The sequence below is a fragment of the Mauremys reevesii genome, linkage group 10, assembly GCF_016161935.1.
Source record: "Mauremys reevesii isolate NIE-2019 linkage group 10, ASM1616193v1, whole genome shotgun sequence".
In the NCBI taxonomy this organism is placed as follows: Eukaryota; Metazoa; Chordata; order Testudines; family Geoemydidae; genus Mauremys; species Mauremys reevesii.
Window position 1 is genome coordinate 33,814,447 of NC_052632.1, and position 18,677 is coordinate 33,833,123.

The 18,677-nt window shown below is 45.7% G+C and overlaps 1 protein-coding gene across 17 annotated transcripts in view; it reads right to left on the reverse strand.

Annotated features, from left to right (window-relative positions):
- ACSBG1 (acyl-CoA synthetase bubblegum family member 1) overlaps window positions 1–18,677 on the reverse strand; it is a 107,730-nt gene that overhangs the window by 43,056 nt on the left and 45,997 nt on the right. For 7 of the 17 annotated variants that reach the window (XM_039491108.1, XM_039491112.1, XM_039491114.1 and 4 more), the window contains one exon: window positions 11,267–11,349. The exons of 4 other annotated variants lie outside the window; for them this stretch is intronic. Coding sequence is in view for 2 of the 13 variants with exons in the window: in XM_039491101.1 (XP_039347035.1) it covers window positions 11,267–11,349 (83 nt within the window). In the remaining 11 variants the exon portion in view is untranslated. Of the gene's footprint in view, window positions 1–8,494; window positions 8,592–10,115; window positions 10,244–11,266; window positions 11,350–18,677 lie in introns of all 17 variants that reach the window. 6 more of the 17 variants (XM_039491109.1, XM_039491106.1, XM_039491110.1 and 3 more) reach the window with 3 other exon arrangements.

Consider the following 18,677-nt stretch of genomic DNA (forward strand, 5'->3'; position numbering starts at 1 on the left):
GGACAGTTCCTCAGATTTGTCACCTAAAAAGAATGGCTTAGGTGTGGGAATCTCCCTCATATTCTCTGCAGTGAAGACCAATGCAAATAATTCATTTAGCTTCTCCGCAATGGCCTAATCTTCCTTGAATGCTCTTTAGCACCTTGATCATCCAGTAGCCCCTCTGATTATTTGGCAGGCTTCCTCATTCTGATGTACTTAAAAAAATTGCTGTTAGTTTTTGAGTCTTTAGCTAGTTGCTCTTCAAATTCTTATTTGGCCTAATTATACTTTTACACTTGGCTTGCCAGAGTTTATGCACCTTGCTATTTTCTTCTGTAGGATTTAACTCCTAGTTTTTAAATGATGCCTTTTTGTCTCTAACCACTTATTTTGCTTTGTTATTTAACAATGGTGGCACTTTTTTGTCCTCTTACTATGTTTTTTAATTTGGGTTATACATTTAAATTGAGTCTCTACTATGGTGTTTTTAAAAAGCTTCCATGCAGCTTGCAGGCATTTCACTTTTGGGACTGTACCTTTTAATGTCTGTTTAACTAGCTTCCTCATTTCTGTGTAATTCCACTTTCTGAAGTTAATTCTACTGTAGTGGGCTTCTTTGATGTCCCTCCTCTCCACAAGGATGTTAAATTTAATTATATTATGGCCGTTATTACCAAGTGGTTCAGATATATTCACCTCTTGAACCAGATCCTGTGCTCCACTTAGGACTAAATCAAGAATTGCCTCTCCCCTTGTGGGTTCCAGGACTAGCTACTCCAAGAAGCAGTCATTTATGGTGTCAAGAAACTTCATCTATTCATCCCATCCTGAGGTGACGTATTCAGTCAGTATAGGGATTGTTGAAATCCCCTCTTATTGAGTTTTTTATTTTTATAGCCTCTCCAATCTCCTAGAGCATTTCACAATTGCCATCACCATCCTGGTCAGGTGGTGGGTAGTATATTCCACTATATTCTTATTATTCAAGCTTGAGAATTTCTCTCCAGAGAGATTTAATGGTACCATTTGATTCATTGAAGATTTTTATTCTATTTTGTACCCTGGTATTACCATGTCCCATTGCTTATCATTCCACCAAGTTTCTGTGGTGCCTATTATATTAATATCCTCACTCATTTTACTGTTTCCTTGTCTCTCTCTCTCTGTCTCATGTCCTTAGCTAACTATTACATGGTACTAATCTCTAACAAAGGGAGCTCATATGTCTAGTTTTTAGAGTAGGGGGAAGGACATCTGAGTTCTATTCCCAGTTCTGTCACAGACACACTGTATGACCTTGAGCAAGTTGTTTAACCTCTATGTGCCTTAGTTTCCTCATCTGTAAACTGAGAATAATCCTTATACCTCAGAGATGTAATTAATTTAAGCCTGTAATGTGCTTTGAGATCACTGGGTAAAAGGCACCGAAAAATTGAAATTAGTAATCAAAATGAAGATTGATGTCAAAAATTTCAACTGTAATGAAAAATGGAAAATCAAGGTGAATAATGACCAATACTATCCCCAAGGATACACCTACCACAGGCTATAATAAAATAAAAAATATGAATATATCATCTAGTGGTTATAGTGTGTCTGGACTCATAGGTTCTCTTTCAGCTCTGCCAACTAACTCACTATGTGACCTTGGGTTTAACCTCTTTGTGGTTTGGTATATCTGTAGAATGAAGATAATATTATTTGTCTACCTCAAAAATGCTTTGACATCTTCAAAACATGGATGCACAATAGAAGTACAAAATATCATCATAAGGTTGTCCCTTAGAGCCCAGAAAAGTTCGTCTTCAATTATCATTTACATTTTGTGCTGTCACTCTTGCAAAGTCTATTGTTGCCTGAGACATAATTGTGAATCTGTGCGCTGCCAATGTTTATTTTCAGTCTGATGTAGTAAGTTAGTATACATTGTTTTTTGCACTGTCTGCTGTACAAATATCAACAGAACAGGAAGTGTTATTCAAAGAGAAGACTGGAAATTCAAATTAACGTTACTTTGAATAAACAACAAGACTCCAATAGATTTGTGCCCCCATGCTTCACTTGGGACGCTCTTTCCAGAGATGGCTCTGACACAGCTCTATGAAGCAATGTTCCAAAGACTAATACAAGAGCAGAAGGAAGTAGTCATAGCACAACAATTCCAATGTCCCCTGTTCAACTCTGTCAAACTCTTCTTAGAGCATCCAGCACTATTAGACATTTTATGGGTATTCATTACAAAACCAAGTATTTAAAAATTGGGTGAGGAGTCCTCCATTACAGCTTGCTGTAGAAGTGCCATAATCTGGAAAAAGCGACAGAGAGTTCTGTGACACCTTATAGACTAAAAGAAGTATTGGAGTATACACTTTTGTGAGTGAATACACACTTCGTCAGATGCATGTGGTGGAAATTTCCAGAGGCAGGGTATAAATATGCAAGAAAGAATCAGTCTAGAGATAATGAGGTTAGTTCAATCAGGGAGGATGAGGCCCTCTTCTAGCAGTTGAGGTGTGAACACCAAGGGAGGAGAAACTGCTTTTGTAGTTGGCTAGCCATTCACAGTCTTTGTTAAATCCTGAGCTGATGGTGTCAAATTTGCAAATGAACTGAAGTTCAGCAGTTTCTCTTTGGAGTCTGGACCTGAAGTTTTTTTGCTGCAGGATGGCTACCTTTAAATCTGTGATTGTGTGTCCAGGGAGGTTGAAGTGTTTGCCTACAGGTTTTTGTATATTGGCATTCCTAATATCTGACTTGTGTCCATTTATCCTTCTACATAGGGATTGTCCAGTTTGGCCGATGTACATAGCAGAGGAGCATTGCTGGCACATGATGGCATATATTACATTGGTGGATGTGCAGGTGAATGGACCGGTAATGTTGTGGCTTATCTGGTTAGGTCCTGTGATGGTGTTGCTGGTGTAAATATGTGGGCAGAGTTGGCATCAAGGTTTGTTGCATGGATTGGTTCCTGAGTTAGAGTTACTATGGTGCGGTGTGTGGTTGCTGGTGAGAATATGCTTAAGGTTGGTGGGTTGTCTGTGGGCGAGGACTGGCCTGCCTCCCAAGGCCTGTGAAAGCGAGGGATCATTGTCCAGGATGGGTTGTAGATCGCTGATGATGCGTTGGAGAGGTTTAAGCTGAGGACTGTAGGTGATGGCCAGTGGAGTTCTGTTAGTTTCTTTCTTGGGCTTGTCTTGCAGCAGAAGGCTTCTGGGTACACGTCTGTACCCACCAGACGTGTACCCAGATTGATTTGTACCCTGTTTGTACCCTGTCTGTACCCACCAGACGTGTACCCTGTTTGATTTGTTTCCTTATTTCCTCGTGTGGGTATCGTAGTTTTGAGAATGCTTGGTGAAGACCTTGTAGCTGTTGGTCTCTATCTGAGGGGTTGGAGCAAATGCGGTTATACCTCAGCACTTGGCTGTAGATGATGGATCGTGTTGTGTGTCTGGGATGGAAGCTGGTGGCATGACAGTAGGCATAGCGGTCAGTGGGTTTTCGGTATAGGGTGGTGTTAACATGGCCTATGCTACATTGATGACATCATCTGGACCCATGGGAAGGAGACTCTGGAAGAATTCCACCACAATTTCAACAGCTTCCACCCCACCATCAACCTCAGCCTGGACCAATCTACATGGGAGGTCCACTTTCTAGACACCATGGTACAAATAAGTGACGGTTACGTTAATGCCACCCTATTCCTGGAGTCACTAAATCATAAAATGGTGTCAATCATTGCTGATACTTGCTAAAGATTAAGCATGATTTGCAGAATGCGTAAACTCTTAGTGATTTCCAACATGATACCCATGCTCTTTGAATGGATTGGATGACACATAAATCCTAAGAGCATCTTGACATCCTGAAAGGGCAGAACAATCCTGACCCAGGAAACTTCAGGAAGCGGTTAGCTTGATGAACCATCTGCTCAAGCTGGACATTCTAAATCAATAGATGCTCTTGTACTATATACTTGAACCATCAGGGAGAACATTGAAAGATACAACCTCATGTCTATGTTGACAAGATGCAAGACTCAGTGTTTCTTCTCCACCAGTCATAAACTTTATTGTCAGTTCAATTCATTTCTCCTATCTGTCGGAGTTGGCCACTTAGGAAGTTGTTGATTATGCAATTATGGGTCTCCTGCTGCTACATATCACTAGCATATAGGAGAAAGAACAACTATACTGTGTTCTGGTTTTCAAGCAGGTGAAGAAGAGCTGGATTTCTGGAGCAGATTGACTCCTTGTTGGAAACAAAATTAAGCAATACAGAGCCAGAATATGTTTTTTCTAATCTATTGTATTCACAGAGATAGCACATCTTTAATGGAAGAGAACATGTTAGCAACACTTCTAGATCCATGTCTCAAAAGAATAATCCAGATTTCTACTCACTGCAGACATGGTATGTAGCTCAACAGTTCTCCAAAAACAAGTGTTAAATGTCGCATTACTCTCTTTATTATCCACACCAACTAAAATGTACTTCAGAACATTACCGGGACTCATTTTACTTTTACTTGTACAAGTTTTACACTGGCTTTGGTGGGGCTACTTCTGATTCACACCAGAATAATTGAGAACAGAATCAGGCTTACTGAGATTAGGCTGAGTCACTGCAGTGCTATGACATATTCTAAGGACCCAGGGACTGGAAACCAGGTCTGCAGAGCCTGGGGTAGCTAATATTTCCACAGTGCCACCAAGAGGCCATGGTCAGGGAGCATTGTGGAGAATAGGTGCTGCAGGAAATACCACCTATGAGACCCAGAGTGACTGTATCCTGCTGCCTTGTGATTGGCCAAGTGCCTCTACTTAACCCCAGGAGTTGCCCCAGGAAGTTGTCTGGATAATCACACAGACCTTGGCCTGCTGCAACACCAGACTTTGCCTTGTCTCCTGATTGCTGACTCCAGCCTGACTTCAACCCTGATTCCTGTCTTTTGACTCTAACCAGATACTACCTTTGATCTCCAGCCATAGGTGACTGGTAACTGCTGATTGGGGATGGGGGACACAATGGCAGAACCTCCCTCCCCTTGCCACCAGAGCCACAGTCAGCTTCCTAGTGACTGCCAAGTAGGGTGACCTGATGAGATGAAGAAAATACTGGGACACATGGGACGGGTGTCCGCTGGCGGAGCAAAAAAACCAACCAAACAAAAAAACCAGTGCTGCTGGCGGAGCGAAATATTGGGACAACCACCCAAATATCAGGATGTCCGGTCACCCTGCTGCCAAGGTACCGTCCAGCAACACCCTCTTGACCCTGGCACCCCCCTGACCACGTCATCTTTGGTGGTTGCCCACCCTTAAGACCAGCCCTGCCTTAGGGAAAATGGCACCCTGGGCAAAATTGTATTTTGACACCCTGGCCCCCACTGCCTCCTCCAGTCCCCCATCCATCCCCCCCCCATAGTCCCTTGCCCTTGCTGCCTCCCCTGATCCCTTACCCATCCCCCAATCATCCCTGGCCCCCTATTCCCTCCCTGGGCTCCCCACCCACCTCCCCATTGCTCCAGCCCCCGCTGCCTCTCCCATTGCCCCTGGCCTCTTCTACCTTCCTGGGCTTCCCTCCCACCCCTAGCTTCCCCAGGCCCTGCTGCCAACCCTCTCCCATTGCCCCAAGTGACTCCCTGAGCTCCCTTCTGTGCACCCACAGCAGGCTAGTCCAAACACATACTCAAGCAGGTTACTGTAGCTACAGGCTTCCCTGTGCCCTCTCTGGCAGAGAGCTGTGCTGTCAGTCCGGTCTTGCTTCCCTGCTCTGGGCGACAACTAGTAGGACTCAGCAGGAGCGCTCGCGGCTGGTGCCTTTTCCAGGCATGTCCCTTTAGCATTGCTAAGCCCAACTCCCATCCTTGCAGAAATCTGGGGTGGCATGTGACCCCACGTGTTGCCTATGCCAGTCTCTGACCCAGGCCTCTGACCCTGACTTTTGTTTACGGGACCTGACCTTGCAATTCCTCCAACTCTGGCCTGGTGATGCCTGTCTCTGGTGGGTAGGCCTGAGCCATTTGTGACCACTAGACTGATTGCCTACATCTCAGTCCCTTACACGTGTATACAGGATAGCTGTATGAACTTGAATACCCTTTCAGTATCTGTAATGTGACTGCCTGTAGAAAAAGAAAAACTGAAAATAGTTCTGCATGCTGGAAATAAACCGAAGGATTCTAAAGGAGCTGATTTTATTCCATTTCCTAGATGGCTTTGTAAGAGCAGCAGCAAATGAAAACAACTTTTCTGCTCTCACATAGCAGAGGCACGTGGTGACATAGAAAGAGCCTGGGAAGGAAATACTGGCTAAAGGCTGAATGTGATGATTATTCATTTTCAGAAAAGCAAAATAAGTACCATGCATAGTTGAAAAACTATTATGCATAGTCTGAAGGTCAAATTGAATTAGAGGTATAGACAGGTGATGAACTCAGAGCACTAACTGAAACCAATGTAGAACTAAAAAACGACCCTTTCATATTGTTTTTTTTTTAAATGCACCATGACATAGCAAATTGTATATGTAGATACATTGAGCCCATCAGCAAAGCAAATGACCTTTTCATCTCAAAAGGGGTTAACACAACTAAGTGCAGCCTAAAATTCCTTGGTGCAGCAGATGGAAAGGTTTTTGTGCTCTCTTCTTGCAGCTCTGATTGCTCCTGCCCCCTTTGGCACTTTTCTGTGTCACTTTTTCCCTATTGCAGCATGACACTGATGAAGATTACTTGTTTGGATTCTAGGGACAGCTGGCTGAATCATTCACTGCATACTAGAGCTGGTCAGAATTTTTTTTTCCCTATAGGAAGGATTTTCCCCCAAAAAATATTGAAAACCAAAATATTTTGATTCAGATATGCTACTGCAGTGCCTTATAGGAACTGCAGTTTGGATGCCTCATGCCCTCTCCCCTGCCCCATTCTCCTCTGTGGGCTGAGCTTCCTGGTTGGATTAAATTTCCTGGGCTGTACCCTGGTCTCTCCCTCTGGTGGGGAGGTAGTGCTTCATGGAAGCCTGATCCTAGAGGCGAATGGGAGACATAAAGCAAATGAACTGCAGCTCTCAAGGCACCACAGTGGCAGATCCATTTACAAATATTTCCATTTTCAGGCAGTTGGTTTTTCAACAAAAACAATAATAATTTCCCATGTAAAGCAGATGCTTTTTTATGAAAAATGCTGTTTAGCTGAAAACCCAGTTCTCCAGTGAAAAACAGTTTAAATAAAACAAATTTGAACAGCCCTCTAAATTATGTATTTTCTGAACACAAATACTAGATCCCCATGCACATGCTTGTCAGTTAGTGAAATGCCTGTAAGATTAAAAGCACTGCATATATAATAGTACTTTGTACATTTATATAGGTGTGGAAAGATTCAATTTTTATCCGTAATGTTAACAAACATCATTTCACTGTACACGCACAAATCAATGACAAAATATTTCCATCAATGATCACTGAAATTTACAGACAGGCAAAGTAAGAAATTATGCTTGAGAACATATCAGAGTCTGATTTAAGGCTATTTACTTTGTCTGTTTTGACATGTGATGTTGACAATTTATATTGTAATGGTTATAAAGCTTTAACTTTTTGAATCGCAACATCTGTCATTAAATAATTGTCTGACTCTTTCCCCGCCTTAGTTCCTGCAACTATGAAAATTTAAAAATAGAAAAAATACTTAAAAATAAACGTTGATATTTCTATTGAAATTACAGTAGAACATCAGAGTTAGGAACTGACTGGTCAACCACACACCTTATTTGGAAGTGGTAGTACACAATCAGCCAGCAAAGACAAAAAAAGCAAATACAGGACAGTACTGTCTTAAACATAAACTACTAAAAAAATAAAGGGAAAGCAGCATTTTTCTTCTGCATAGGAAAGTTTCAGAGCTGTATTTAGTCAATGTTCAGTTGTAAACTTTTGAAAGAACAACCATAACGTTTTGTTCAGAATTATGAACAACCTCCATTCCCAAGGTTCTACTGAATAAAAGAACAAAAATCTAATTCTGTCAAGCCTATATTTACAGCAGCTTTAATCCAAGGATCTCAGAGTATGTTACAAGCTTTAATTAAGTTGGACTCCTGACACACCTGTGGAGTAAGAATTATCCCCATTTTATGGTAAGGGAAACTGAGGCCTGAGAGAGCAGTAAGAACAGGATCAGGCTGTTCAAGTCAACACACGTTTTGGCACTGACTTGAATAGGAGCAGTATCTGGCCCAGTGGGACTGGCTCAGCTTCAAACAGAAAATCTGTTACGGAGCTGGCATTAGAACTGAATTATTGTTACTCCCAGAACTGAGACTTAACCAAGAGACCATCCATTCTCCTCTAATATGGTTTGATCAACAAAACCATAAAACCCATTACAACAAAGCATGAGGCTTAACAAGCTGGCAAAGTGTTACTCCTCTGGTTGAAATTTCTCTTAAGACCTTTTTACTAACTGTGGCCCTCATGAAAGAATACTCTGTTCTGTACTTACCAGCCCTTATCCTTCCCTCAAGTTGCTGCTTGTCTCTGTATCACTCTTTTTAGCCCCTACTGCTATCTTAACAATCCTCTCTTTATAAGCCTGTAGCCTGGAAAATTAAACAGAGGTTTTTCTAGCCTCCAAAAGAAAATATATTTAACAAACAGCAGACATCATTTTCAATTAGGCTAAAAGTACTAAAATATTTCAGCATGTGAAACCCCCTTATATCTATTTCTGTGGGGGAAAATGCAGCATTAGCAAATTATAATAGAATGCATTGTTCACTGACTGCAGTGAACTACTGCTAAGGCAAAGGTTGTCTGTAAGCATTGAAATAAAGAAATCCCTTACAGAATGCCTCATTTGGACTCTGCCATTAAGTAGCCCAGTGGTTTTCAAACTTTTTGTATTGGTGACTCCTTTTACTCAGTAAGCCTCTGTGTGTGACACCTCCCCCCTTATAAATTAAAAATGGGGAGAGGGTAATTTAATTTAATAGGGGCTTGGGGCTATCAGCCTCACAGAGCTGACAGCTTGCGACCCCACTGTAACCACCTTGCAATCCCCTGAGGGGTCACGACCCCCAGTTTGAGAATCTCTGTAGCCCTACGAAAAAAGAGAAATTGGGAAGGGATGCAAATAAAGTTAAAAACAAATCTTATAATATTATATTAGTCAAGTTGGATGGCTTCTTACAATTAAGACAAATTTTAACTGGATCTTGGTCCCACTCTGAGGTAAATCAGTCGTAACTCCACTAATGTCAATTATGTTGCACCAATGTAAAACTGGCATTCATGAGAGGCAGGGGCAGCTCTAGGCACCAGCAAACCAAGCTGTTGCCTGGGGCGGCCAAATCTAGGGGGCGGCAGGCTGGGCCGGTGGACCTGCCGCAGTCATGCCTGCGGGAGGTCCACCGGAGCCGCGGACGACCGGACCTGCCGCAGGCATGACTGCGGAGGGGGCGCTCGTCCCGCGGCTCGGCTGGACCTCCCGCAGGCATGACTGCGGCAGCTCAAGCGGAGCCGCCGGACCCGCGAACCGTCCGCAGCCGTGCCCGCGGGAGGTCCGCTCTTCCCGGGGCTCCGGTGGACCTGCCACGGGAGCTCAACCGGAGCCGCGGGAAGAGGGGACCCGCCGCGGAACCGAGGAAGGGCGGCGCAGCACACCGCGCTGCCTGGGGCAGCCTATTTTCTAGAGCCGCCCCTGATGAGAGGATAATCAGGCCAATTATGTTAGAAATGGACCCCATTCTCATTCCACTTACATACATTTTAAGCCAGTAAGCAACTCTCACTGACTTCAGTGGAGTTACTTGGATTTACATTGGTTCAGTGGATATCAAAATCTGGGCCTGGCCCCATAGCCTGTGGGATTGGGTAGACAAGATGGAATGGATCTGCTGGCTCAGCAATAAAAAATGAATCCGTCTTTTAATCAGCAGCTTTATCCCTCTAGGTTATAGTTCTGAACTTTCAGTGTCCACTGATTACAACAAGAGAAAAACTCACCAAAGGGTTCTACTAGAAAACAAACAGGATTCCCTCCTACTCTCTAGGTATACAACCTAGTCCTAGATTGTAACAACTGAGTGGGGTGCTCTCCCTTCTTAAAGGCTTTCTTCTCTTACCGTGTGACTGTCATTATAGTTTTTTCATATAGAACTTCTGAGAACATTCTTGAGCATTCAGTCCCCAACCTTGCCTTGTGACTCAGCACTTGTACTTGTGTATGATCTCAAAGCATGAAGTTTGTTATCTGTCAAACAGAAAGTTAACATGCACTCTGGACCCTGCTACAGGTTCATTGACGCAAATGCCAGAACAAAGCTAACAAAAACTTACATAAGGCCCTGATTCAGCAAGGTATTTGGACAACTTATGCTTAAAGTCAGGAGCATGCCAAGTACATGGCTAAATCAGAGCCTTAGTAACTATCTATACATATAATGTGTCCCAAAAGGTCCCATCAAATACTTCTGAACTCTGAACATTGGACAGTTAGGGACCACATTTGACTATTCTTGTTTGTAATTGGCTTTACAGAATGAATCTGCCAGCTGTACATGCCTTTGTTAAATAAAAAGCCTTTTGTGTGAGCTTAGAATGGCTTTTCTGTAGCTAAAAGTCTGCATATAAGATTCCTGTGGAGGATTGTCATTTCTTCATCTTACAGCCTAATGTCATTGCCTAACACACACAATTCTATAAGGGTTCCTATTATTTCAAAACTTGTGAACAGGGGCTGCCGTGGTAAAGCTAACAGGGGACCCCTGTGAGATTCTGCCTACAATTAGATTAGTTTTTTCACTTTTATGTAGTAATTCTCTCAAAACCAGATGAAGGCCACTCTAGAGCCTGGTGAAATTGGTCTGGTCACATAGGTTTACACAAACCTCCAAGCAGTTTTGAGTCACCCAGATTTACCTCAGTTCAAATTTTATTTTCATTCTTCATCACTCCCCACTACCCCATCAGCCATGCATGTCACACCCAGCCTTGAACTTTATTCAATACAATTTGCAAGGATATACAAAGGCCAAATGAACACACTAGTAGGAGATTACTACAAAAGGATCCCTCAATCAGACCTTAAATATGGAGCAGCTACCACTACCCGTAATATGCTACTAATGCAAATTTCTCTCTCAATTCAAGTTTCTTTCCCTATTTAATAAATCATGCAGAATATCAAAACTTCCCCAGTCCCTACTATCACTGGAACAACTGAAACAAGCTGTAATGACCCAAGTTTTCAAACAAATATCCTTTATTTGCTTACCTGGGGGTTCTTTGCCTTTATCTTGGATCTTCTCAGAATAAGTCAGTGATTCTTTTGAGATGTTCTGTTTATCTGTCAGTGTTCTAAGACAGAAGACACAGTTATAAAAAAGTTATCTATAGGGTACCTTTAAAAATCAGCTAGTAAATACTACATACTACAAAATGGAGAGATTATATGGCTCCTGGGAATGGAAAGCCTTTTCACTTCTTGGTCACTGGTTCTAATATGAGCATATTAGTGACCGAAAGCATTTCCTATCTGATGGCTGATATTCTCATTTCACATGGTGTAGATTATGAAATCTCAGTCCAAATCTACTGAATAAAGTTAATATCACCAAATACATCATCACACTGGGCACTAATTGACCTGTTGTTGGCAGGCACGGACATGAATTGTATGAGTATAAATTGTGAGCATGTTGGCGATACAGTATGTGGAGGATTTCACTGCTAAAGGGATTAGAAACAAGGGGAAGAGACTCTTAGTTCCAAGTTCTATTAATCTAGCACCTGATACAAACAATAAAAAAAACTTTGTCAAAGCAACAGAATCTTTATCACAAGGATGAAATTCACCCCTTCACAGAAGTTTGTTGCAGGGTTGCAAACAACGTATACTCGCCTTTGCACACATGTAAAACACAATGGCCACCAGAACAAAAACCAACTGGCTACTTCAAGTATTTAGGGTTCATTTGAGCCTTTAAGACTTTGCTCCAGGAGGCACTGTGACTGACTCAGGCACAATGAGACTGATCCTCCATTGCCTCACACTTGTGTAGTCCATGATGCTTGTGCCAGGTGGATGTACAATGCTATAGAACCAGAATTCTCCCTTCATTACTCCAGTGATAGCATTGTAAATGAGTGGAGGCTTTGAATTTGGGAGTTTTTTATGCCCACATTGCACAGGTGTAAATGATGGCACAAGCTGCAAGGCACTGGAGAATCAAGCCCATTACATCACACTTGGAGAAGTTGCAGGATCTGCTCTCCTATCTGCCTAGCCTGATCTGCTGGCTGGCATAGTTGGTATAGTGCAATACTTTGTAAAAACTGATGTCAGCAACAATGCTCATATTTATACTTTAAAAAAAAAAACAAAAACCAGACAATCCAAATTGGGAGCAAAAAGCTTTGGTGTCCAGTGATTCATGAACATCACTAAAATGGTTTTAGAAACATTAGAATAATGCCAGTAAGTATTACTTTTCTCCTAATGCCAGATATTCCAGGCAGCAGTGCAGGATTCCCATCTCTTTCTCATCACTGAGAAAGAGCTTATGTAGTAGCTAAACCTCAGCAGCCTGCAGGGTCTCCATGAGCAAAACTCTGAATGGTCAATGAGTGGAGCCTTTCTCAAATGCAGCCACCAGCAGTTTTTCACAGTAGCAGATTCTTGGGCGGTGATTTGCGGGGGCAAAGCAGAGGCAGGGCCGGCTCCAGGTTTTCTGCTGCCCCAAGCAGCAAAAATAAAATAAAATTTAAAAAACCCTGCAGCAGTGTGATGGTGCCGCTCCACTCTTCGGCGGCAATTCAGCAGCGGGTCCTTCGCTCCGAGAGGGACTGAGGAACCCACCACAGAATTGCTGCTGAAGACCCGGATGTACCACCCCAATAGCAGCGGAAGGGCCGCCCCTTGGTATTGGCCGCCCCTAGCACCTGCTTCTTTAGCAGTGACTCCTCCTCCAAGGCCACCAGCAGGGACTGGGCCCTGCCCCCCTCTGGAGCCACAAACGCCGAAGGAGCAGGGAGCTGGTGTGAATTCTTCACCTTCCTGGGGACAGTGGAGCTCGAGCTTCAGGTTTCAGCTTTGTGGTGGTATGCTCCAGCGCCGAAGCCCCAGCCACATGGTGGCAGGTGCCACCATTCTGGCCCTGGGCTCACCCCTCCCAGCATCGCTTCTGGCCCCGTTGCCTCTTTCAGCCATGGGACCCCACGATCTGGTCGTGGCTTCAGACTCCAGCAGGGCCTCCCGGGGGGGGGGAAGTGGGGCAATTTGCCCCAGTCCCCGGGCCCCACAGGGGCCCCGCAAACCCTGGCCTGGTGGCGGTCCGGGTCTTCAACGGCATTTCGGCAGTGGGGGGCCCTCCAGTGCTGCTGAAGACGTGGAGCGACTGAAGGGCCCCCTGCCACTGAAATGCCGCCGAAGACCCAGACCGCCGCCGGGTAAGTACAAGTACCACAGCTCCCCAGCTTTGCCCTAGGCCCCCTCAATCCTCTGGGCGGCCCTGGACTCCAGATCCCAACCACAGGTCCCAGCCCTCGGCTCACCACTCCACCCCATCGCTCCTAGCCCCTGCTGCCTCTTCTGGCCCCTCATTTATTCTCCCATGACCCTGCTGCCTCCCTACCCACCTCCCCTGCTCCCCCCAGGGCTTAATTTGTCCCCAAGCTTGATGGGGCTGAGTAAGTCTGCTCCTGAAAATTGATATTTGTATGTTTGTTAATATCTCTCTTCACAGCAGACTTAGTAGCTAGCTGAGAGGCTATGAAAAGTGATATTAAAAAACATACAAATATCACTTTTCACAGCAGCAGACTTACCAGCTAGCAAGTTAAAAAAAGCAACCAAAAAAGCTAAAGAAACAACAACAAAAGACAAGAATGTGCAAAGCACCTTATTTGTGTTTCTATTCTGTTCAGGTCCAGTGAAGACTAAAGACAACTGTATATTATTATTATTGAGTCTGCAAAAAAATACCCTACATAAATAAATTATAATGATTTGGACATGTATATGTATGTATATTTGTTCTTCCTAAAGTTAATTAAGAATTTTAGGAAAAATTGTCAGATCTGCCACCAGCAAGAGTTGGTGGCTCCACTTTGAGGCCACCAAAAAATCTGTTGTGAGAACCCCTGCTTTAGAAGTGACTGACTGCACAATGCAATACATTACAGAGAATTTTTAATAGCTTTGTGTATTTCTGATTTTATTAATATTTCAAATTCTAAACTGAATTGTGTTACTAAGAATCTCTTAACCCTACTCCATTCTCACTCTCTGGACAGATCCACTAGGAGAGCAGTGAAGGAAACACGGGCTAGTTTTTTAGAGGAGAAGCAAAAACCCATTTCTCTGTATTCACACACCCACATCCATGAGCCCGGAAAGCAGTATGCACTATACAGGCTTAGCTCCTCCCTCCACCACTGCAGGAGCACTGGAAGTGCTTTCCACCCCACATGACATTATAATTTTGTTTGAAAAGTCAAATGAACAAAAACAAAACAAAACAAAAAAGCCCACCAACAATTTATGAGTGAATTTCAGATACCCTTGTCATGTAGTACAGAGCCAGTGTTCAGTCCTACTGTTCACTGCCTATCTCAGTAACTAATATCATTTATGTTGATAATCATACTTTATAGTACAATGAACAACCATATGATAAATAGTAATAATGATTTCCAAGATTATCATTCACAATGAGTTAGCATTTAAATACTTCAACCAGGATGGGCCCCACTGTACAAACATATAAGTGAAAGTTCCTATCTTGGAGTTTATCATTTAAAAGACAAGCTATAACACGTGGCTGAGACAAAGAAGCGGACCAAGATGTGATGTGAGAGACAGGTTAAGAAATATTATAGAATGTGTCCAATTCTTTGCCTGTCAGTAGTAGTGATCACAGCTCACTTCCTCCTTAGCCATTATCAGTTTGCAGTTTTCTATATGTACACAGCAGAGGTGAGTTTTAAGGAGGGGCTTTGAGGATAAGGAAGTGGCTTTATTAATTGTTTATTGACTGGGAGTTTGTCTCCCACTCTTAAAGAGCAACATGTGAGAAAGCATGAAGGACTTGTCTGAGAAGCATGGGTATCATCAGCTGCACAAGGTGGGAGATGCTATGATAAGGTCAGATATGTATGATGGGACTAGAGTGTGGAAGGCTTTGAAAGTAGAGATAACAGGTTATATTCGATGCAGTGGAAGAGGGGGAGTCCATGGAGGGACTTAAAGAAAGAGGGGAGGAGGTTACATATATAGTTGGGTGAAGAAAGGTACTTCCATTTTGTGGATGATTTGAATATTTAGAAATTTAGTTTTATCCTATTTGGTAAAGAAGAAAAAAACGGTTACCCACCTTTTAGTAACTGTTATTCTTCGAGATGTGTTGTTCAAGTCCATTCAAAGTAGGTGTGCGTGCGCCACGTGCACGCCAGCCGGAAGATTTTCCCCAGCAGCATCCGTAGGGTCGGCCCGGGCGCCCCCCTGGAGTGGCGCCACCACGGCGCCCTATAAAGGGGCCCGCCGACCCTCCACCCCCTCAGTTCCTTCTTGCCGGCTCTCCGACAGAGGGGTAGGAGGGTGGGTGTTGGAATGGACATGAACAACACATCTCGAAGAACAACAGTTACTAAAAGGTGGGTAACCGTTTTTTCTTCTTCGAGTGGTTGTTCATGTCCATTCAAAGTAGGTGACTCACAAGCCTAACCTTAGGAGGAGGGGTCGGAGATCACTGCTGACTGGAGAACTGCATGACTGAAGGCTGCATCATCCCTCGCCTGATGCGTGATGGCATAGTGAGCTGAGAATGTGTGGATGGAGGACCACATGGCCGCTCTACAAATCTCCTGAGTTGGGACCTAAGCCAGGAACGCCGCAGAGGAGACCTGCGCCCTAGTGGAGTGGGCCGTGACCGGAGGGACAGGGGTCTTAGCTATATGGTAGCACTCCTGGATGCAGGTCGCAATCCATGAAGAGATTCGCTGCGAGGAGACCGGGAGACCCTTCATCCTCTCTGCCACTGCAACGAAGAGCTGAGCCGAGCATCTGAAGGGCTTGGTACACTCTATGTAAAAAGCCAAGGCCCGGCAGATATCCAGGGAATGTAGCCTCCGCTCCTCGCTGGAGGAGTGGTTTCGGATAAAACACTGGGAGAAATATATCTTGACCCATGTGGAACTGGGATACGACCTTAGGTAGAAAGGCCGGATGAGGTCTAAGTTGGACTTTATCCTTGTAGAAGACAGTGTACGGGGGCCCAGATGTTAACGCCCGAAGCTCCAACACCCTTCTGGCTGAGGTGATTGCCACAGGAAGGCAGTCTTTTATGACAGGTATAGCAGGGAGCACGACGCCAGAGGCTAAAAGGGAGGCCCTGAGAGTACGGAGAGGACCAGATTCAGGTCCCAGGCAGGGGTCGGCAGACGAACATGCGGGAAGAGCCTGTCCATACTCTTAAGGAAACGCCCAACCAGCGGGTTCGCAAACACTGAGGCACCCCCTTCCCCGGGATGGAAGGCGGATATAGCCGCCAAGTGAATGCGAATGGAGGAAAGGGAGAGGCCCAGATGTCTTAGGTGAAGCAAATAGTCCAGGACAATGGGGATTGGGACCCCCAGCGGGTCGTGACCTTGCTGACCCGACCATATGGAGAAGCGCTTCCATTTTGCCAGGTAGGTGGCCCTAGTGGATGGCTTCCTGCTACCCAGCAGCACCTGCCTAACCTGCTGGGAGCACTGCAACTCCACCGGGTTCAGCCATGGAGCATCCAGGCTGTGAGGTGAAGGGATTCGAGGTTCAGATGGCGGAGGAAGCCCCGGTCCTGCATGATCAGGTCCGGTAGCAGGGGCAATGTCAGGGGCGCCTGAACAGACATGTGCAGGAGAGACGTGTACCAATGCTGATGCGGCCATGCTGGGGCTATCAGGATTACCCTTGCGTGGTCCCTGCGAATTTTCAAGAGTACCCTGTGTATCAGGGGGAATGGAGGGAAGGCGTAGAGCAGACCAACCGCCCAGGACTGTAGGAAGACCCCTGGCTGCGGCCCAGGAGGGAGCAGAACCATCGGCACTTCCTGTTCTCCCTCAAAGCAAACAGGTCTAACCAGGGAAAGCCCCAGAGCTGGAAAATTGAGCGCAGCACATCCCACCGAAGGGACCACTCGTGACCCCGGAACGAGCAGCTGAGGGTGTCTGCCAGACCATTTTGCTCCCCCGGGAGGTAGAACGCCGTCAGGTGGGTGGCATTGAGAACGCAGAAATCCCACAGCGCAAGGGCTTCCCTGCACAGGGGAGAGGAGCGTGCACCCCCGTTTGTTGATATAGAAAACTGTCGCCATGTTTTCCAAGAGGACTGAAACACATCTGCCGGCCAGGTGGGACCGGAAAGTCGAACAAGCCAGGCGGACCGCCCTCAGCTCCCTGACATTGATATGCAACTGGAGGTCCTCCAGCGACCACAAGCCCTGCGTCCTGAGGTGACCCAGGTGCACTCCCCAACCTAGATCCGAGGCATCCGTCACCAGGGAGAGAGAGGGCTGCAGGGCAGCGAAGGAGACACCCATGCATACTTCCCATGGGTCGAGCCACCACCGCAGCGAGCTTAGCATCAAACTGGGAATGGACACCACCAAGTCCAGGGGGTCCCTGGCTGGGTGGTAAACTGTCGCTAACCAGGACTGTAGCGGGCGGAGCCGGAGTCTGGAGTGGGCCACCACATAGGTGCATGCCGCCATGTGGCCCAACAGCCGGAGGCACACTTGTGCCGTGGTTTCCGGGGCGCGGCGCAGACCCAGGATAAGCTCGGAAATCGCACGGAACCTGGATTCCGGCAGATACGCTTTGGCGTGAGTGGAATCCAGAACAGCTCCTATGAACTCTATTCATTGTGTCGGAGACAGGGTCGTCTTGGCTTCGTTCAAGAAGAGGCCGAGATCGAGAAAGGTCTGCCTGATGAATGACACCTGTGTCTCTACCAGCTCCTTGGAGCGACCTTTTATGAGCCAGTCGTCCAGGTGGGGAAATACCTGGATGCCCCGCCTGCGCAGGAAGGCGGCCACGACTGCCATGCACTTCGTGAAGACCCTGGGAGCAGCCGACAGGCCGAACGGGAGCACCATGAACTGCAGATGGGTACCGGCCACGACGAACCTGAGGTACCGACGGTGTCGGGGAATTATGGCAATGTGGAAATAGGCGTCCTTTAAGTCGAGGGCGGCATACCAATCTCCTGGATCCAAGGAGGGAATGATCGAGGACAGGGAGACCATGCGGAACTTGAGTTTTCGTACAAACTTGTTCAGCCGCCGCAGGTCTAGGATGGGCCTTAGGCCCCCTTTTGCCTTCAGTATGAGGAAATATTGGGAGTAGAAGCCTTTGCCCGTGAGCTCCCGAGGAACTTCCTCCACCGCCCCTGCCTGCGTGAGGGACTGCACTTCTTGAGTTAGAAGATGCTCATGAGATGGGTCCCTGAAGAGGGACGGGGAAGGGGGTTAGTGGGGCAGACGGGAGGAGAACTGGATAGAATATCCCCTCTCTACAGTGCAGAGCACCCATTTGTCTGACGTGATGCGGGACCAGGCATGGTAGAAGGGGGACAGACGTGACCCAAAGGTAGGGGTGGAAGGATCCAGAGTCTCGATTGGTAGTCCTCCCTCGACCGTACCATCAAA